General features: G+C 40.9%; 2 protein-coding genes across 4 annotated transcripts; both read right to left on the bottom strand.

The window, feature by feature from the left end:
- Window positions 1-683: 683 nt before the first annotated feature.
- On the bottom strand, window positions 684-6389 carry cfap161 (cilia and flagella associated protein 161). Of its 2 annotated transcripts, none has more exons than XM_084365379.1 (8): window positions 6190-6389; window positions 4330-4419; window positions 4004-4221; window positions 3835-3916; window positions 2250-2285; window positions 1668-1790; window positions 1472-1545; window positions 684-981 (listed from the first exon to the last, which is right to left on the bottom strand). In XM_084365379.1, exons 1-8 carry the CDS (start codon window positions 6268-6270, stop codon window positions 795-797), a joined length of 891 nt encoding a protein of 296 aa, XP_084221505.1. In that variant the 5' UTR covers window positions 6271-6389; the 3' UTR covers window positions 684-794. The 2 variants fall into 2 exon arrangements, with proteins under 2 accessions (XP_084221505.1, XP_084221506.1); XM_084365380.1 differs by having other exon boundaries at window positions 805-981; window positions 1488-1545.
- Window positions 6390-6772: 383 nt separating this feature from the next.
- cers3b (ceramide synthase 3b) lies at window positions 6773-12095 on the bottom strand. 2 transcript variants are annotated; one of them, XM_084365377.1, is made up of 11 exons: window positions 11969-12095; window positions 11147-11320; window positions 10833-10950; window positions 9933-10051; window positions 9779-9836; window positions 9356-9406; window positions 9170-9262; window positions 8924-9052; window positions 7475-7581; window positions 7225-7378; window positions 6773-7077 (listed from the first exon to the last, which is right to left on the bottom strand). In XM_084365377.1, exons 2-11 carry the CDS (start codon window positions 11317-11319, stop codon window positions 6958-6960), a joined length of 1122 nt encoding a protein of 373 aa, XP_084221503.1. In that variant the 5' UTR covers window position 11320; window positions 11969-12095; the 3' UTR covers window positions 6773-6957. The 2 variants fall into 2 exon arrangements, with proteins under 2 accessions (XP_084221503.1, XP_084221504.1); XM_084365378.1 differs by lacking the exon at window positions 7225-7378.
- Window positions 12096-12964: the final 869 nt, after the last annotated feature.

Below are 12964 nucleotides of genomic sequence, written 5' to 3'. Positions count from 1 at the left end.
AGTGATGTTACATACAAAGTAACATCTATCTAGTGTTTCAAATTGCACAAGGCCATGTTCTCTGTGAATTCATCTTTCAATTTTAAACAGGGGGGTCGTATTATTTCTTCTTTCAATACTGTTGCACTGTGTATTACATACAGATATTACATATTACTTGTCTGATGAATATTCAAGACCTTGAGCACGATGCACACAGATGATTGACCCATTTCATATAAGTGAGAGATGATGTAACCTAATTTGTAAAGGCCACTAAGCTGGCAAAGACTGGGTAATGATCCTACCAGAAGACAATCATGTAACCGACATTTAACTTCTCATCCTCTCATCCTTTTTAGTGTTTTAACACACTAAAGTGATTAAATTTGGAGGTATTTTGTCTTGAATTCAATGTCCATCCAATAACAGTGCCTGTCCTTCACTCCCTTATTTCGTTAACATCTCTTTTTTTTCAGTTTCTTTTGTGGGAAACTCCAAATGCATGGGAAATTGTCCAAATCTTGTTTTTGCTCTACAAGGTCAATGGAAGTGTACTCCTCCTTTGTTTGAAGAGACATATCAAATTCTTCTTTCTACAGACCCTCCTGGGGGCTTGGCTAGCTGATGTGAAACATGTAACCTTAACACTCCAGGTTGGAGTCCACTCTGGAATGTCTTTGCACAAGGAGAAAAAGTCAGTGTACCAAACAGAAAAAAACAACCTTTATTTTAAAACGTTTAGGCGTCGTTGCTGATGTGGTGTGCCTTAATTGTATACAACACAGAGATATGAGAGTGGACTGCGTTAGATTTTAGATGTCAGGGTTTGCCTGTGTGAGCTCCTCGTTGTAAGCCGCTGACTGTGGGTGGTTGAGAAGCAAAAGCCTGTTTCCTGCTGGGTCAGAGGTGCACATCATCCAATGGTTATCGTCCTGTTCAGCTTTATGGGAGTCCAAGAAGGTGTGAGCCGTAACCTCATACTCTTTGCCATATGTGGTCCTGCAGGGACACAACTGTTAGCTTTAAAACGACAGCGGGCATGCAGGAATTGTAAAATGACCTCTAGCTGCCATATTGGAGGTCCTCATTTTATGCCAGCTGAGTGCAACTGAACGCTCAATATGAACAAAAGTTCAGATGTTTGCTGAAAATGCTGCTGCGATGCAGAGTTGCCTTGGAGTTGACCAAAGCATCTCAGGGATAGTTTTTTCATGTCACAGTAACCTTATTAAAAAAGGAACTTAACAGGATGTTTGTATTTACAGAAAGCAAGCAGACCCTCATCCACACTGTAGTTTTCCTCTGATCTCTCTCTCTCTCTCTCTCTCTCTTTATAAAAGACATATTTGGTTACATATATTTGAGTACATTTCTGATTGGACCTCCAAGTTGACACACACATCAAAAACATTTACAGAATACTGGATTTGACACAGCAGCATATTTCAACTTGGTTTGGGGTTATTTTTAAAAGGAACCTGGAAAGTACCAAAGGACTTGATCACCGAGAGCAGCGAGAGCTTGGTTTGTCTTGCAGTGTACGATCAGCACCTTCACATTGGCCTGGAGATAAAAGAAAAGCCTTTTAAAAATGCATTGAAATTCTGAATGCAAGGGAGGTGGAAACAAAAGAAACATTTTGTACCACTGTTCAGTTAATGATTTAAAGAACAGTGAGAACTTACATGGACCGGCTGTCCCTCATATTCAAGCCTCTCCTGGGGGTCAAAGTGCACTATCTTCCACCATGAGAGAAAGGAGCTGCCAACTTCCAAGTTTACTTCTTGTAGGCGGGACTTTTTTGCACACTTGAAGTCAAAATAACATGAGATAAACAATTGTAGAAAATCTTATGAAAAGGACAAACCCTAACCAATGCATTCTGCGTTTAACAATTGTACCTGTAAGCTTTCTGCTTTGTTTAACTCATAACTGTAGTTGGCTGTTCAGTGTAATGTACTCTCCTTGATGGTCTTCATGGGTGCAATTATCATGTGCAATTGTCCTCCTCGATCATATCAGTGAGTAAAAGGCAAATAGTATACAGTATATTGTGTATATAGTCTTATTATTATTATTATTATTACTATTACATTTATATCATTCAATTTTTTGTCTTGCTTGTTCTGTTTTACATTTTTATCTATAACTCAGCCACTGTTGTTTATTTCCTTCTGCCTATGACTCTTACGCTGTTGTAACATGTGGATTTTCCTGCTGAGGGACTCATAAATTCTTATCTTTTCTTACCTTAAAACTTAACCTACCTTTTGAAAACTTTGCAGGTCACTTGTCAGGTAGAGCTAAGCAAGGGAAGGAAGACAAAAAATGTGAACCATGTGTGCCATTTAAGAATCCAACTAATAGAATCTTGCTAGCTCGTTATTAACTGAAGGTATAAAAAATTAAATGACTCACATATTGTCAACATATAACAATAATGACATGACATTCACATATATTGGCCATGAAGAACTGACAGAAAAGGGTTCTCTTATTTTTTTTTTATCAAATATTAATGTGTATTCCATCATTTTGTGTACACTGAGAGACAGATTTAAAAAAGCATGGTCAAATCAAAGCAGTTGAGGCAATGATGTTTTGACTTTTAGTCCCTATAATTTCACTTCCCATGCAGCAACTTTATCTGCATCTATCCCTTGACCCACACTGCCAAGTAAATACTCTCGTCTTTCAAACTCCACATCCCCAGTTTATAACACAAGCTTTCTGTCAAAACTTTAAAGGCTTGAAGCCCTGCTGAGATAACCATGATCCATAATAACCCATCACCAAGATTAATTTCTTATACCGCTTTTCCACCAAAATTAGTGGGTCTACATGGGTATTTTAAACGCGGGTCAACCCACCAAAAATCACCTATTGACCCCATTCCCACTTCCTGCAGGCAAAGCAGCCCTTCTGTGATTTTTATCTGAAGCGTCATGTTGTACATCACCGACTTGTCCTTAACTCAACCGGCCTTCATGTGGGTTGCTAAGGCTAGGTGAGCCCAGGTGTGAATGGCTGTCTGGGGAGGGAACTCAGTACTGCATTGTAAGTGGGTGATAAGTAATGTCTTAGGCCACCTCCTCTGTTCAAAGACTGTCGTTCAACACGTTGATGACCCTCTCACCCAAGAGGCTTCTTCAATTCTAACTAACTGGGGGGAGCTGAAGGCTTTTAAACTCTGTGTGGGAGTGGCCTTACAGAGTTGTTAGGGCCACTTATGGGTCCTTGACCCAAACGGCCTTCATGTGGGGTGTTAGGGCTAGGTGAGCCCGGGTGTTAATGGTTGTTAAGCTGTCTGGGCAGGGAACTCAGTAGTGCAGGTCAAGACACTGTCCACTTACATCTGAAGAAGAAAAATCATCCATTTGTGGACAACAATGTTAACATCTTGGCCAGAGAAGACAGATAGTTTGAACGAAGACTAAAGGAATCCATCAATGTCAAACTGGAATGGCCATCTTTGAACAGAAGAGATGACATTACTTATCACTCACTTACAATGCAGTACTAAGTTCCCTACTATTTGCAGGATGCATGGTGATGAAGATATGCATCTATTTGTGGCTAGTTAAGATTACTAACTGTAATATGACGATGGTGAAATAGAGTAAACTTTGTTTAGTGCCGTAGTGTACCGCCAGACTACCGAGCAGCTTCTTTCCTCAGGCACTAAACCATACACTTTTTAAAAATGTTATATCTTATTCAATGCGGACAACTCGGAATCCAAACTGGTGACAGACATATAAAGGCATCAGGATTAAATTGTTTTATAACCAGTTAAACCTTCCTCCTAGTATGTTAAATTTTGCGTGTGTGCGCGCGTGTGTGTTCACTTACTCCCCTGGCAAAGCCACTTGTTGTCTTCAAGGCAAAACTTTGCTCAAAATGCAGAGTCGATCGATCAGGACTGCCATCTACACTGCAATCACACAGCAAGTGTTACAGATTTACATCTGGGAGTTTTACTATGTGTGTTAATGTAATTTAAGTGTATTTGTGTGCGTACCTGGTGATGATGAAGGCAGTGCGTGTGCAGGGCTGGATATCTCCTCCTGCACTGATTCCGCACGGGGCTTGAATGCCAGGTGAAGGAATCTTCGTCAAACTGTTGACGTCAGCATTAATGCTGACTGCGCTGCACTCCCTGTTTTCTCCTCCCATGTTCACCAACATCACAACATCGCCAAAGTGCAGTCTTCCATCATTGGTCACAGTAAGATCCACCTGCACACATGGACAAACACCATCACCATTATCATCACCATCCCCATTATCATTGTGATATTATTGTTGTTGGTAATGGTGCTCTTAATCAATTTGAAGTCATTTTACCGGACTCAACATCTTCTGTTTGAGGAAGTCTACTTTCTGGGCAGAAAGCTCACCCCTCTCTTTTTTCTCCAGAAACTCTTTCTTGGCATCCTGCAAAAATATCAGCATAAACAGAGATTTCACAATATCATTGAATCATTATCAGGTCTTATCTCTAGATCTGAACTGCCATTATCTTGGCATACTGAAAAGTACAGGAATTTAATGGCACCTACAACATTTCTGTATCTTTCCAATACTGTGTAACTACCAATTTGCAAATTATTAAGTGAGTCGTTCTAAACCCATGCTGTGCAGACAAACTTTGCTCAAGCCCCAGACTGTATAAACTCTAGGGCTCACACCCACATAACTTTGTTTAAATTTGAACAAAAATCCCAAAGTTTTCAGAGGTACCAAGTATGCATGGCTGAATTTAAGGGAAAGTATTAAATGATGCAAAAAAAGTCTTGCCTTTGAATATTTCACACATGTATCAATACAGGCTGTGCATATATGGTGCTGTCAGGCAATGTGAAATTAGATGATTTCTTTCAACCAACGGTCAGAAGTATGACAAAAACTGTATTCTTCCCTTCTTTTTCATCTTGTTTGTTAGCGAACAGGCCCTAAAGCAATTCTCCATCCCGGTGTTTCTCTTTATTGCCTGTATAAATAGGAATTCAACAATACAAAAACAACTACAATTGGCTCTTCAAAATCAATGTTTCTTTTCTTGTTAGACGTTGTCATCCCCTTTATTCCACAGTGTGGTTGCAAAACAAAGTAAAAACTTTCCTACAATCTTCCAGTGCATGTTTTGTAGGCTGCCACCCGAGGAGAACAAATGTAACCCAATAGCTAAGTTACGTAATAATAACCTAAATGGCCGCTAACCTGCTAAAATGATTTTAACAGTTCTATACTTTCTTTACTCGCACATCGCTGCTGTGCTTACCAGAGTTTGGAAATGAGAATGGCAAGTTAAAACTGAATTGACATGTGTTTATTGTTTATTTAGGAGGGACAATGCACAATGTACCAGATATAGCAGAAAGATAATTTCCTTCTGTAGTCCCTGGGCAGAGGCCACCCCTGATGCTCGTGTTACAGAGGAAAAACCTTACACTTTGTAAACAAAACAATCACAATATGAGTAACTAAGAAAACACAAGAACCACCCTGAAACAAACAACCAAGAAAACAATACTAAGTTCCCAGTGGGGCACACACACCATCACCATTTCTGATGCCTTCAGTACAAGAAATTACTAACCACACACTCAGTAAAAATGCTGTCTATATTCAGTATCTTTTATCTTAATGATTACAGACCTAATTGTCCTTCAACCATGTTTTCAGCATAACTTTAAAATGCTCTCTGTACTCTTGGGTAGTCTGGCTCTTGTCCATGAGTCCTGGTGCTAAATTGTGCATGATCTTGCATAGTGCACCAACATTAGCCATAACAAGAACATTAATAATTGACAAGAGATGGTACTTTTGGTACCTGTAATGAGAATTTTTTTTGTTGTGTATCCATATTTTTAAATGCTTGTTTATACAGACTATGAAGGTTGTAAAACAGTATGAAAATGTGACAGTATCATTGCATACATGTACAACTCTGCTGCATCTGTACTCATTTGATATCTTGTAAGTCTAAACTGAGTAGAGTTATGCTTTACGTGCTTTACGTGGCAAATCCATTGTCGGTCAGTTATTTAATAACCTGGTAGCACGTGTATACAGCTACACGTACACTACGTTTACATCTCGCCTCATAAAAAGCAGATTAGCTCACAAGGATGAATAAGCTAACTCTAGCTGTCATGTGTCTATTAACGTGACGGCCGTTTGCAGCTTTATTTTGAAACAAACCTCGTCCAAGCGCAAGTCCTCGTTCCAGTTTCCGATTTTCACATTGGCGCGATAAGTTCTCATGTGAGCCATTCTGGTCATAACACTGACAACTCTTTGTGAAGCCGACTGATAAGATAATAACTTGTGTGTCGTCTGAGCTGTTAAACGTGGCTAGGCCAGGTTTGTGTAGGGGTTTCTATGGTAACAGATGGGGACGGACCAAATAACGTTTCAGCTCGTCAGTTCTCGCAGATTGTCGCGAGAGGGCGTGCTGGCACAGCCACTGGTGCACAGCGCCAAGCAGGACGAACTCATGGAAAAATACTGACACATATCCAGTATTAAACACACACACACACACACACACACACATGAATTAATTCACAGTATTACGAACATAAATTACCCTGTAGTGCTTTAGTTTAGCATTTCTGCTCCACTACACGGAAGCACATGGCATACATGGGACTCGCACATGTCATTGTGATTATATCATATCTCTTTTTCAACAATATACAAACATGCAAAAACATCATATGAAAGGAGTTTTCCTCTATTTTTTAATTGAGAGAACAATAAGGTAATACGTTGTTAAACCACGCAGCTTCAAATCAGTTTATTTATAATCCTTCACAGTTCCTTTAAAACTGCCTATTCACTGCTCAAGAATGTTTACTCTTCTGTTATGTATGAAATTAGATTCTAGCAGCTGCAATTCAGACTGAAACCGTCCATGTGTCTGCTGTTCATTTTTCCTTTTCCTCTGTTTCTGTCTGTCTGTATGTGTCAGTGGCCAGTGGCCCGGCCTCTGGCTCCAGGGCCATTCTTGTGACTCGATTTGTGGTTTCTTTCCTTCTGTGAGTCACTGTCTTCCTCGTCTTCATCGCTCCTGTCATCGCCCTCCAGCTGCAGGATAAAGATGAACCACAGAGAAGAGGAACAAAATGAGGGTGAACCGAGGAGCAGTAACAAGACGTGGAAAGAATTTGCATAGTCTTCATGCATTTCTCTTTATATACACATAGAAACACAGGCAAACACAGGCAAACACACCGTGCTGAAGAAAACCTTGAGAAGCATTCGTGTTATGAGAACAGCCCAGTAGATGTGGAGCATCTGTAGAACCACCAACATCACGTTGAAGAAGTAGTACCCGAAGAAGGGAGGAAAATGCTCTAGTGGGTACACCCATGTACAGTGGATAATCCTGTAGAAGATGTGTACACATTACAGTGTTTTCACACATTTTCACCCAGCATCACTACCATGCATCATACTGCATCTGTCCATTTGACACACTTACCAGAAAGGGAAAACAATAAGTCTTGTCCCCAGGAAGAGAGCTGTAAACACCACAAACATGATGTTAGCAGTCTTGCGCCACTTGGCGTAGTTCAATACCTTTGCACCCTGTGTGACAGAGAAAGGAATAAGGCTCAGGTCTTTTATCGTTCTTTCTTTTTTTTTAGGAACATTTTCTAGTCAGCTCTAAAGTCAATGCAGGCATGTTTGCCATTGATATTAACAAGGTAGCACTTCATAAGAATGTACACAGAAATGTGAGTAGTTACTGAGGCACAGATCACTTGATAATTAATAAATCGTTGATAAATATCCCAGTCTGGGAGATACTATATTAACAAACTAGTGATGACTCATTAATTACTAATTACTTAATCATACGTTACTCTATTTTTTACACCTCCAAGTAAAATGAAACATAATACTGAGTTACCATCTAGACTCATTAGTGACTGAATACTTAATCACTAGTTACTCTCACTTTACATGAGGGGGGCACAAAAAGCATAACTAATTATTAAGTAATTAATGAGTCTGCTAGGTAACTATTATGATTCACTCTACTTGAAGGTACACAAAAAATAACCTTTTTGTGCTTAAATGATGAGTAGTTGATGAGTTGTCAGTATGTCAGTATGTCAATTCACAGATATTTGTGAACTAATGAGTTACTAGATAACATACTGGGAGATACAGCATTAATGACTTATTAGGCAGAATTATTCATTAATGCTGTATCTCCCAGTCTGTTTTTTATTAACCCATCATTATCGACTATATAGTCCTCAAATCACAATTATTCACACGCGTTAACGATTGATTAATTATCAGGTCATTCCTTATTCATTCCTTCCTTAGCTCATGTGATGAAAACATGGATGCATCCACAATTATAATTCAATATATATTGAGTTATGCTGGATTGTTACTTGTGACACAGTATTTTTACTACTTTTACGAAAGCAAATCATTGGAATACTTCTTCCACCACTGTGTGCAGCTCGCATGACAAAAAACCCCAAATAGAAATGTCAAGAAACGTACAGCCTGCAAGACAAAAACCTTCACATTAACTGCTATTCACACTCAATGTTCACGCAGTTTGGAAGGGCAGTAAAGGTGAGTGAGAGCATTTTAGCATATTTTTCTTACTTTTCATGTCACCAGACCTGTTTGAGTCCTGCCTGCAGCAATTCTAGCAATCAATAAGACATCTTGTGGTTCTGCATAAAACTACTGACACGACCACTAAGCCATTTTTTTCAGCCTTGTAAACAAGCATGCTTTCCTCTGGAGATGTAAAAAGAAAGCTCTGCAACCATGAATTACTTTTTCAAGTCAGTCTGTTGCTGCAGAACTGTGACAGTGCAAAACCACTCATACAGCATCAGCTTTACAGCATGAAAAAAAGATTAGCTTGCACATGCACTGATGGAAAAACAGCTCTGACCTCAAGCAGTATGTCAGCGCAGTCATGAACAGCCATCACGATGGTTCCAATACGGATGTAGTTTGAAACCCAGGAGAAACTCAAGAGAGTCAGCGTGGCTGTATGATGAATCACCTGCTCTTTGAAGTCCTACACACACACACAAAAGAAAGGTTAACATGTATGCATACGAAACAAAGCCACCCCTCATGACATAAAAGGCAAAATACAGGTTATGTTTTAAAATTGATACACCTGCACACTCACCTTCCGTTTCACATCAAAAGAGAGGCTGAGGAGCAGAGAAACATAGAAGCCCATTTCCAAGATGTAATACCAGTACTGAGATGGCAGCATGGACTGCAGGGACATACATAACGCACACACAGAGATGTTTACTGCATAATGAAATATTGTACAAGCCATCCTCACAGCAAAGGTAAAAACACTTACCTGTTTAGGGAAGCCTGCCCAAACCTCCTTCAGATTATAAAACCAAGGTTTCTACAGCCAACAAAAACAGAGAGGGAGAGGAGTGTGAGGGGGGGTTTGGAGAATAGCCTTGAGAAAAGAGACGAGCGCAATTGCCACGAGCTCATGCATGTTTGTCTGCCATATCAACTTTGAGAGTGTGAGAAAATCCCTGAAGCACAGAGTGACATGAGACAGGGACCGAGCCAAGTACTTTCACAAGCTGCACACAGTGAAATCAGAGTGGTACATGCACATCGAGAGACAGAAGGAGAAAAGCACAGAGAAAGACAAAAAAAGCAGCAAAGCGAAAAATTGGTTGATTCAAAACTGACTGACACAAGAGACAAACCCTGTCATAGATACAATTACCGTGATAAATGGGAAAAGGCCCGAACTACTTACATCATAGAGAGCTAAGACTCCGTAGACAAATGCGGAAAAATAAAATGCACATCTCCAGCTGTCGACAGACAAGAACAATAATTTCACATATTTACACAGAAACATTTGTTCTCACATCAGTTTGCAATCATCACACATACAAAAGCGCACACACCTGGCCTCACAGAATCTCTTGCGAAGCCCAGGACGCTCCTGGTTCCTCCTCCGCCTGAACCAGGCTTGAATTCTCCTTTCTGACCAACTGGTCTTCTTACACAGAATAGTCACGTCGGCCTGAGACACAAAAGGGGCAATCCAGTTTTTAGACTCTTTCCACCCGAGGATGCACACTCTCTGAAGTTATACGCGAGCAGCCTTAAAGGAAAAGTTCACCCAAAAATGAAAATTCAGTCATTATCTACTCACCCCCCTGCTGGTTGAAAGTCCACAAAACATTTCTGGGGCTTCACAGAAAACCAACGTTGCAGCTTTCTCCTAAACAACTTAAGTACATGGGGACTACAACTACCAACAAAACAACAACATAAAGCCCTGAGAGCAAAAATCTTACTGCAGCTGCTAAGCTAAAAACATTAGCGCGCAGCCCATCTGATGTGGGTGTACAAGCTCACATGGAGGGTGTAAATAACATCATTTCAAATCAATCTGGGATCTTGGGGCTTTCAGAGATGAGCTGTATGGAGCCATTTCATGTTTACCTTTTGGTTGTTTTTTTAAGTTTTAAAACCAATCCCGAAATACTTCAGTTGTTTAGGAGAATGCTGCAACGCTGTTTTGCTTTGAAGCTCCAGAACTAAGAAACTTCACCTGACTTTCTATCAACATGAGGGTACGTGGATAATGACAAAATGTTTATTTTTTGTGAACTTCTCCTTTAAATTGCAGTCTCTGACGCAAACATTGCATTTACTATGCATCTCAGTTCAGCAAGAAAGGGTCGAATCAAACAGTAGCCACTCAAATGCTCTACCTTATGTGTGAAAGTTGATTGATATTTCTGTATGTGACCAACAAACCACCTTTCTTTCTCCGTGCAATACCCCTTTAAACGTACCTGTGATGGAACCCGTGCGTGGTCACAGAAGTAGTTTTCTAGCAGTGGGTTTCGTTCTGCTTTGGGACGTATCTTGTCCCTGACTCCCGAAACATCAGCCAGCGGTGCGGCCAAGAACCTGCAACCGCACGCAAGCAACATTACACTATTACTATAAAACACATTATCTGGTTCAGCACAGCGGCTCTTTGGAGTCCCATGTGTTGCTCCACACAGCTTGCGCAACATAATCCCAGTATTCTGAAACCAGACGATTGCAATGCTGAGCTCAATGACACACGGGCACATTATACTCACATACTCTATATTCTCACCTCTCAAACACAAATCTGACCAGGAGCATGCAAAGGGCACAGGGCAGAGCAGCGTAGAGTTGAGAGGCTTTAGCGTAGCTGCGACCTTCGGTGTCCTCCAGATCAGACCAGGAGACGTTTCCTGGCAGCCACAAACGCTCCCAGAAGAACCACTCATTGACTGTCTGCAACATGCTGCAGGGAAACACGGACACAAACTATGACAAAACATTGCAACTATGATGAAAAACATTTTGTGTCATATTCAGGTTTTTCACGAAATTTGACACTTGACTAACTGACTTGGGTTTGGTCTAAATGATTAAGATCAGGTATTGCATGAAACTGTGTTTGCTGGCCAAAGCATTGTGCGCATTTACTGAGGCTCCAAACCAGTTTTCAAGAAATAAACACTGAACACTGGACCCAGGCTGAGACTCTGGTCTACAGTGCCAACTTTTTTGAGTTGTGGCCTCCGTGGTTTGCCAGTACCTCCTACTGGTCTCTGGCAGTACGACTGATCTGTGGACATGCAATCATGAAGGGAGTGAGTAATAAGGAGATGGACAATACATATCAAAGGGCAAGAAAGATAAAGAAGGGTGAGGAGCAATTCAAGGAGGTAAAGTCCTTTTTCTCGTGGACTCTGATCATAACAGTGTAGATAAAAACGTGCTACTTGAGCAGTCGGACAACTACTTTTCAAATGTGCAATCAGAGCCATCTAAACAAACATAAACAGTTATAACTATTTGATGATGGCCTGAATTATTCACCAGGATACAGTGTAACTCATATTAGTGTGTGTTGTAAATCAGCATGGGAAAAAACGACCAAACCTACCTGCAGGCACTGTTGTCTTGACAAGTTCCAACAGAAGATAAGGAAGCTTTGGCAGATGATGGATACAGAAAGTCAAGTCTTCACTTTAAAAACCTCTTGTTTGCAGATTCAGTTCAATCGATTCACATGCCCATGTATACAAACACACAGACACTCACCTTCAGTACTAGGAGAGGTACAGCGTGGTTTCCAGGGACCTGTCCGTGTGAAGCAAGCCTGTTACTCACACGGTTCATGTACTGCGCTTATCCACATCAGATAACAGCTCTGTTAGATCACACATGTTCACCCTTTAAGCTGTTGTGGAGCCATTTTTCAAAGACAGCATAAAATTTCAAAAAAAGGAAGGCAAATATTTACTCACGAGCTAATGTTTCCCCTTATCTGTGCGATGTACCTCATTGTGTGTGTGTGTGTGTGTGTGTGTGTGTGTGTGTGTGTGTGAGGGCGATGGGCTCCAGTGAGCATGTTGATTTTTGTGTGAGGTCGCTCACCTGGTTGGAAAGAACGGGCTTCTTTCCTCCTCCCACACTGTCTGCTCTGCTCTTGTGATCACACCCTTGTAGTTGCAGCAACTTCTTTACGGTGAGGTAAGCGCTCAGCACTGGAGTATTATGTGTTTCCCGTTGTAAATAAAAGCTGCAACAGTAATCTGGGTGTGCGATTGCTTGCGTACCCTCACCTGCAAGAATTCCCTAGGAATGCTGGGAAGCCCCCACAAAGGCCCCATTCACTGGTGGGGCAGGGGAGGAGGAGTCAGTGCAGGTTATGAGCAGAGGAGAAAGAGGAACCTTCACATGCACACACGCACAGAGGGAAACGTCACTCTGCATCAATAGATGCCCGGGTTAATAATAAAACACATCAATAAAATCAAGTTACCATGGTTGATATTAACTGTTTTCCCCGCTCAGTTTTTATGGAGGCAATCTGAGTATCCGGCTTGTAATTACATGCAGAAGGTGTTTCTGTTTTATACTTTTGCAGGAGCACTTT

This window comes from Pagrus pagrus (assembly GCF_965226575.1).
Source record: "Pagrus pagrus genome assembly, chromosome: 10".
Lineage (NCBI taxonomy): Eukaryota > Metazoa > Chordata > Actinopteri > Spariformes > Sparidae > Pagrus > Pagrus pagrus.
This window is presented reverse-complemented; position numbering and strand designations above follow the sequence as displayed.